The sequence below is a fragment of the Thalassophryne amazonica genome, chromosome 14 (genome assembly GCF_902500255.1).
Source record: "Thalassophryne amazonica chromosome 14, fThaAma1.1, whole genome shotgun sequence".
Classification (NCBI taxonomy): Eukaryota; Metazoa; Chordata; class Actinopteri; order Batrachoidiformes; family Batrachoididae; genus Thalassophryne; species Thalassophryne amazonica.
The window spans coordinates 55,234,754-55,243,302 of NC_047116.1; the positions used below are offsets into that span (position 1 = coordinate 55,234,754).

The 8,549-nt window shown below is 42.0% G+C and overlaps 1 protein-coding gene across 1 annotated transcript; it reads left to right on the forward strand.

Annotated features, from left to right (window-relative positions):
* The first annotated feature begins 231 nt into the window (after window positions 1-231).
* LOC117525355 lies at window positions 232-2,210 on the forward strand. Its single transcript, XM_034187189.1, has 3 exons — window positions 232-601; window positions 1,123-1,502; window positions 2,152-2,210. The coding sequence occupies exons 1-2, from the start codon at window positions 322-324 to the stop codon at window positions 1,479-1,481; spliced, it is 639 nt and encodes a 212-aa protein (XP_034043080.1). The 5' UTR covers window positions 232-321; the 3' UTR covers window positions 1,482-1,502; window positions 2,152-2,210.
* Window positions 2,211-8,549: the final 6,339 nt, after the last annotated feature.

Genomic DNA, 8,549 nt, shown 5'->3' on the forward strand with positions numbered 1-8,549 from the left:
CTGTTCTTGGCGGTGGAGAGGATCATCAGAATTACAAGGGAGCAGGGAGAAGGGGCCATCACAGCTGTATGCAGCGCACTGAAGACAGCCATGTATGTACCGGACACTTTTTATTTTTTGTATTATTTCAATCAATATTAACTGAAAAGATATAAAATACATATTAATGCATTTCCTCTATTTACAGTATATTTTTACTAACCCCTTGTGCAGGTGATTTGCAGTATTTGTTAGTTATTTAATTGAAGGTGTTGTTTTCTGTTCTTTCTTTGTTGATTCAATAGGTTCACACCTGTTGAGCTTGCATTCCTGGCCGAATACATGAAGACCATGGCCCCGGTGGCGAAGGCCCTGGATGTCCTGCAGGGCGATACGAATGTGCAGATGGGCTGGTTGGTGCCAACGATCACAATACTCAAGAATAAGCTCCAAAACCTCCGCCTTGCCACCAAGTTCTGTAGGCCTTTAATTGATGCTCTACTAAAAGGCCTTGAGAAGCGTTTCGAACACGTCCTCACAGAACCAGAGCTGATCACTGCTGCAATTCTCGTGCCCAAATTCAAGACCAGCTGGACAAATGACGACTACACCCTGAGACTCGGTAAGTGCTGCTTTTTATTATAATACAGGTGGGGTTTTTTGCTACGAAGTACATTCATGGCTGAAACTGTTGGCACCCTTCAGGATTATTTATTTATTTTTGAACATAATTTTGAAGTTTTTTGAATAACCAAATCAGGCTTTTTTTTTTATTATCCAACGCAGCTGAAATACAGTCATTTTCCTCATTCATTCATGGCACCCTTCACAACAAGTGTCCTTTAGCAGCGATAAAAGGATAAAAGGACACGTTATAGGTCATCAGATGTCATCTGTGGTAGCATTCAGGGAAATACTGTATCAGTCGATATCTAATTGACGGTAGACTATACATTCTATTGGTTTCCAAGGCCAGTGTGAATTTCCCTCAAATGCCAACCAGTCAAGGAGGGTGCCAACTGTTTCAGCTCTAACACAAGCATGTGCTGGTGTATTTGTTTGTAACCCATATACAGTTAATCATTATGCAATTTTTCACTGTTGTAATTTCAGTGTTTTTTGTCTTTTCCCCATATTCATTAGGCCTTGACTACATCAAAAGTCACTTGAAGGACCAAGCTGAGGACAATCAAGCTGAGAGCTTGCCTTCTTCTTCTTCAGAGGAGGACTTCTTTTCTTCAATCAAACAGCCCAGTTCCCAAGAAAAGGCCAAACAGCTGGAGACTTACCTTGGCTCCCCAGGTGATACAATGGAAGCACTTAAGACTTTTCCACCTATTTGCAACCTTTCCTTGAGGCTTAACACTGCACTCCCAGCCTCAGCTGCATGTGAGAGACTGTTTAGTGTAGCGGGACTGATCTTCCGTCCAAAAAGGGCACGTATTGATCACAAGAACTTTGAGAATCAGCTTCTTTTGAGGCTCAACAAAGCATTCTGGTAGTCTTATTGGGTATGCTGTCTTGCTTTTGCTAGGCACACACCCTCATACACAGTTCTTGAGTCTCCAGTTTCTGAACGGTTCTATGGACCTCATCATTACATTGATGCATATCAATAGCACACACACACACACACACACACCCTCTCAAAGGTGTTGCTAAAAGGTGAGGATAAAGGATGTGTAATTCATTTCTAAAGCCCTGTGCTGCTGTGAGGGCTCAACAGCAGACACACTAGGATGCAATTAAGAGGAATACGAGGTCTGTTAGTAAAGTATCCGATCTTTTTATTTTTTTCAAAAACCATATGGATTTGAATCACGTGTGACCACTGCTCACACAAAGCCTGCTCACAGGCGAATGACGCAACCGACAGGCGTGAAAAAACTCACGCATGCGCACGAAGGTTCAAGCTTGGCTGATGCAATCACACGTGATTCAAATCCATATGGGTTTTGAAAAAAATAAAAAGGTCCTATACTTTTCTAACAGACCTCGTACGTTTAATGCACCTCACTAGCTGGGGACTTTGGCTTCCATTGTGTGATCTTTTTTTTCTCAGAAGTTACCAACAGACCTGACATACCCTGAGAACAAAATCTTATGAAGCAGTCAGGAACAATTCATTACTGAGGGTACATGTGATGCCATTTAGGTTTTTGCATGTAGTGAGGGGTCTTGATCGTCAGTTATGACAACGGGGAAAACGTGTTTTATGCAGTAGGATTTGAACTTTTTTTTTTAGGGGACTAACATACTCTTAGTGTACGTGGTGTGTCCATAAAGTAATGGTCCTTTTTATTTTTTTAAAAACTATATGGATTTCATTCATATGTTTTTACGCCAGACATGCTTGAACCCTCGTGCGCATGCGTGAGTTTTTCCACGCCTGTCGGTGACGTCATTCGCCTGTGAGCACTCCTTGTGGAAGGAGTGGTCCCGCCCCCTCGTCGGATTTTCATTGTCTGGAAATGGCGGAATGAAAAGAACTTTTTTTCCATCAGAATTTTTTCAGAAGCTGTTAGAGACTGGCACCTGGAAACCATTCGAAAAAGTTGTCTGGCTTTTGGTGAAAATTTTACAGGCTTCACAGAGAATAAGGACTTTAACTACAGCTTTAAGGACGGTCGGTGCGCCGCGCTCCGAGCTGCGACGTCGCGGCACAAACCACTGGATCATTTCTAAGCTGATGGCTCTGTGGATACGAGACTGTCGTGTGCTCTTTCTCTGGTTATCACAAGAGCTGGACATCAGCCATTTTCCGACAGATTTCACTTTTAACAAGAGATTTTGTCATGGAAAGCCGCGCGGAGGCTTCGCGCGTAACGACCAAACAAAGGAACCAGACAAAGGAACACCTCCATTTCGGGGTGTTAGAGGACAAGTTTGGACATGCCTATCTCGGCTTTCAGTGCTTACCAGTCGAGTGAGTATAAGAGAACTTGTGGAGAGCTGGACATGTCCAAACTTGTCCTCTAACACTCCGAAACGGAGGTGTTCCTTTGTCTCACTTCATCAGCGAATCGGTCGTGAGCCATCAGCTTAGAAATGATCCAGTGGTTTGTGCCGTGACGTCGCAGCTCGGAGCGCGGCGCACCAACCGTCCTTAAAGGGGTCCTTAAAGCTGTAGTTAAAGTCCTTATTCTCTGTGAAGCCCGTAAAATTTTCACCAAAAGCCAGATAACTTTTTCGAATGGTTTCCAGGTGCCAGTCTCTAACAGCTTCTGAAAAAATTCTGATGGAAAAAAGTCCTTTTCATTCCGCCATTTCCAGACAATGAAAATCCGACGAGGGGGCGGGACCACTCCTTCCACAAGGCATGCTCACAGGCGAATGACGTCACCGACAGGCGTGGAAAAACTCAAGCATGCGCACGAGGGTTCAAGCATGTCTGATGTAAAAACATATGAATGAAATCCATATAGTTTTTGAAAAAAATAAAAAGGACCGTTACTTTATGGACACACTGTTGTGTGGGCCGCTGAAGAGGAGGTACTGCTGGCCCACCACCACCAGAGGGCGCCCTGCCTGGAGTGCGGGCTCCAGGCACCAGAGGGCGCTGCCGCATCATGGGAGTAATCTGGGTGACAGCTGTCACCCATCACCAAACACAGCTGTTTCCACTCAGCACCGAGGTATATCAGGAGGACGGCGTCTCCACCTCAGTGCCGAGATATCACCTAAGACCAAGGTAGTATTCTCTGCAGGTATACTTTGCATTATTAACTAAGACTGTCAAAACCGTTTTTCAGGACTGGTGACTACTAAGAACCTTATTCCTTGGATAAGTACTCACCTTCCTGCTGAACTTTGTCAAGAGGTGGAGGCGGCTTCTCCCCTCTCTGTAACTGGGTGCGTTCATCCACTCCTGTGTGTTGTTGCTCTCTCCTGCCAGCAGTACCGGATCCGACGAGCGGAGGCAGTGGCCACCTGGGAAGTCGGGACTTGGCGGTTCCAGTATTTCCAGGGTTCGGTGGCAGAGGAGATCTGGGTGGTTCCGGTTCGACTGAGACGGACGTCTCCTACCTTCGAGCCTGCCCACACGACACCAGCGGATTCGACCCTAAATTGTGTTTGTTGTATTACTCTTGCTTGTTCAGTAGTAAATCTTGTTATTTACTTTCTCCATTGTCCGTTCATTGCGCCCTCTGTTGTGGGTCCGTGTTCCAACACTTTCACAACACACACCACGTAGATGCAAAATTGTTGCACTCTCCTACTCCATGCCATTTTTCAGACCGTTTTAGGTGCTCTTAAGGGATTTGTATGTAGTGATAAAGAGCTCATTTTCATTTCAGTTTTGGTCTTGACTGTCAGCTATGACAAAGGGGGGAACGTGTGTGTGTGTATATTTTTTTTTCTTTGAATTTTTCAGGCAGTAAGATTTTAACTTTTTTTTTTTTTTTTTTTGATGGGACGAACATGAATACCTCACGACGTACTCCTGTGTGTGCAGAATGTAACCCCCCTCTCCCCACACACAAACTTGGGCTACATAGAATGTCTTTTCACCAAAGGGTACAGTTTACCTTGTTACTTCAAGGTATTTGATGGAACTCACACATTTATATTCTGGCAGTTGTGCAGGCTTGAATACCTCTTGAATACTACCTCTGTTTGGATGTGTAACTGAATTCCAATAAAGGTTGAGAAAGAACATGCTCCTCGAGTGACTGTCTTTGACAGTAATGGGTTTATGATTATGTTGTGTCTTGGGCCACATGTACAACGAATCAGTTTTTAAATTAAGCTTTCAATTCATATAGTGGCATCTACCTTTTTTTTTTTTTTTTTTTAAGGTTACTTTATACTTTTATACTTTAAGTAGGTTTTGGAGCACATACTTTTTCACTTTTACTTGAGTAAAGAGGTCAAGTTGATACTTCAACTTTTACCAGAGTGTTTTTAAACTGCAGTATCTATACTTCTACTTAAGTAACAAATGTGTGTACTTTTGACACCACTGCTCATTCATGATAACTGAAGCAAAGATAAGTCAAATACTACAGTGTTCAATTAAAACAGTAAATCTGAATTTTGTTCCAGACAGAAAAGAACCAACCCACACAAATTTCAATATCCTCAAGTTCATTTACAGAGTACAAATACATAATCCAACACCACATGAAAATATTCACAATAATAAATCCAGTCATTAATTGTTTTACCAGTATGTAATTTGATTTGGCTTTTACTTGAAATATATTGAATACGCAAAACTAACCATCTTTTTAAACCACTTTATCCAAATTATTTGATCATTCGATATAGAAAGTAAGAAGGTTATTGTTTTTGGGTTATCATTTTACCAAGCTGAATAAATTTACTTCATCACTAGGGTTTTCTCAGAATTTTTCTTTTCACCCTGGACACCGACTCACACACATACACATACACATACGACAACAACAGACATCTGCGGTACATTTATCAAAGTCGTCAGTGATAACATCAATTCTTAAAGAGCCAGTGTTAGTCTTAGCTTATAAACAGCTGTTTGTCCGTCACATCAAAGTCACAGCCAAAACCCAATACACAACATCCACAGGCCAGGCAGAATCTTAATTCTCCCTCCGGTCCCTATTATTTATTTTTTTTATATGACGTCTTTTGTGGTGGGTTACCTTAACCTGAGCTCGTTTTGTAGGTCACTTCAACCAGGGTCACCTCGCCCCTGACCTTACCGGGTTCCCTTAACCTGCTTGGGTTACCAAAACCCTCTTTAAAAATTTACAAAATCTCACTCACTCTATTTTAACGACGGGACATTTGCCTCACTTACAGACATCAAGTGTTTGGAATATCCATTGTGCACAGTTTTATTAAAAGGTTTGTGCTTACCCTTTGGTTGTTAGGTGCCTTTTGATGTCTGAAGGGATTCAATATCTTTCACGTTTGGCCCAGTCACCATCGCATAATCTTCATGGAGGCCCAATCACCAAAAGAGAACTTCAACAAATAATCATTAGAATTCAATAAACTAATTACCTTCTTCAAATCCCCATATGGGCCACCAATTATGGGGATATTTCAGGGGTCTCCTGTGACCTTGCCTCCCCCTGCCTCTTATCCCACGTGTGTCCTTTGATTTGAAAGAAGGTATCACATCTCAGATGTACTTTCTGGCAAATTGTAGCTGAACTGTCGGGTCTTCTTTTTAAGAAAATCCTCCTCTACACCACTTAATTCACCAGCAACTTTGAAAGGCCACAGAAACAGGAGGCGATTAGACTGCAAATCTCCATTTCCAGCTCTGTAGATGAGGTTCCATACATGTGTAGTATTCTGCCTCCCATAAACCTGTGAACCACAGTGACCAAAATAGTTTTGTTTCATATTACACTGTGTCATGCATCTGATGTCATGTAAAGAATGTCTGTGGAACAGACCGTGGTGGACACAGAAGGTTAGCTTTGATAACCGCAAATCATCTAACTGATAAGCTATCTTTTATAAGGCTAAACCGATAAACCACCAAAAAACTTATTGGAAGCTACAGCTAATCACAACCCGATAACTTTCAGTATTGTCTCTGGTACAACCTCAGGTGCTAACAAGCCGATTTTGAGTTTAAACACCGCAAACACTTCTGATAGAATCAAAGGCGCTAACAAACTGAAACACAGCCAATGAGACAGCACTTCTCTCTTTTCGCACCCTGCCCACTGCTGTTGGGAAGCGTCATTTATCTTGAAAGCATACGGTGGTCCAGCCGTGAGGCAGACATCTTGAAAAGAAAGCAAGTTTGACTTATGGTTTTGTTTTGTATAAATTGTAGAATAACTGCATTAATGTCAACTCTTAAAATGTATAAAGTGAAAATATAACACATATCTGTTAATTTTAAAATAATGCACTAATTCTGAAGATTTGAACATTAACACACAAATGCCAAAAGGGATTATGGGTAAACTGAGCCTCCGCTCATACTGATTGGTTGACTAATTCATTCTATGTAAAAACCAACACAAGCGAATGTAACGTGTGTGTTGGTGTTTACAAATAAATGTGCTTTTGTACAATATATCATTTTTTTATTTCTTAAAAAAAACACATTTGCAAAACCGAAAAGACTGTTAATGACATTTCTTAATATTTGTTTTCTTAAATGAGAACTAAATAATAATAATCTCTCATTTTGTTTTGCTGGAATAAACGCAACTACTTTTTAACACACTGCGATCTCCTCAGTCCTGCCAAATCTTCTTCTTTATTTCCCCCCAAAGTTATTTTACAAATCTAAATATAATCATGTACACAGTACCGGCGCCAGAAAAAAATATTAAAAGGCGATGAGTTTATCACAGGGGGCAGGGTCGCTTCCCCTCTCCCCCTCCCCCCAAAAAAAGTGCTCACCAGAGGAGACGTGCCTCTGAGCGTGCGTAATGAATTGGGTGCGCTCCTGGAAAGCTTGTGTATTTAGGATACACCGTTGTAAGAGACTGACTAAGAGTAAAGAGTGATGACAGTATTTTTTTAATTATTATTTGAACGTATAGACTCTCAGTCAAGTGATCTCCTGCATACCACACAGACCCGGTGTTCTGTCGAGATGAGGTGCGCCAACTTTCGACACTCTGAGCTGTGACGTACCTTCGTGTTGTCCAATAGGAACGATGCGTCGGGCCAAAACACGGAAGATTCGTGGCAGAAACCACTGATCTGTACAAAATGGATTGGACCAATCCAATTGGTGCAGAAACCACTGATCTGTACAAAACATTAACGTGTGACAGGACTGCTCATTTAAATCAAATCAAATCAAAATCAATTTTATTTATATAGTGCCAAATCACAACAAACAGTCGGCCCAAGGCACTTTATATTGTAAGGCAAAAGCCATACAATAATTACAGAAAACCCCAACGGTCAAAACGACCCCCTATTAGCAAGCACTTGGCGACAGTGGGAAGGAAAACTCCCTTGTAACAGGAAGAAACCTCCAGCAGAACCAGGCAAGGGGAGGGGCAGTCTTCTGCTGGGACTGGTTGGGGCTGAGGGGAGAGAATCAGGAAAAAGACATGCTGTGGAAGAGAGCAGAGATCAATCACTAATGATTAAATGCAGAGTGGTGCATACAGAGAAAAAAGAGGTGAATAAAAACAAACACTGGGTGCATCATGGGAAACCCCCCAGCAGTCTAAGTCTATAGCAGCATAACTAAGGGATGGTTCAGGGTCACCTGATCCAGCCCTAACTATAAGCTTTTTCAAAAAGGAAAGTTTTAAGCTTAATCTTAAAAGTAGAGAGGGTGTCTGTCTCCCTGATCCGAATTGGGAGCTGGTTCCACAGAAGAGGAGCCTGAAAGCTGAAGGCTCTGCCTCCCATTCTACTCTTACAAACCCTAGGAACTACAAGTAAGCCTGCAGTCTGAGAGTGAAGCGCTCTATTGGGGTGATATGGAACTATGAGGTCCCTAAGATAAGATGGGACCTGATTATTCAAAACCTTATAAGTAAGAAGAAGAATTTTAAATTCTATTCTAAAATTAACAGGGAGCCAATGAAGAGAAGCCAATATGGGTGAAATATGCTCTCTCCTTCTAGTCCCTGTCAGTACTCTAGCTGCAG

Bases quoted from the DNA above. Each gene is read 5' to 3' on its own strand.
- LOC117525355 (XM_034187189.1), top strand. From the start codon at position 322: ATGAAGACCATGGCCCCGGTGGCGAAGGCCCTGGATGTCCTGCAGGGC. The intron at 602-1,122 runs GTAAGTGCTGCT...CATATTCATTAG, and splicing joins CGACTACACCCTGAGACTCG to GCCTTGACTACATCAAAAGT.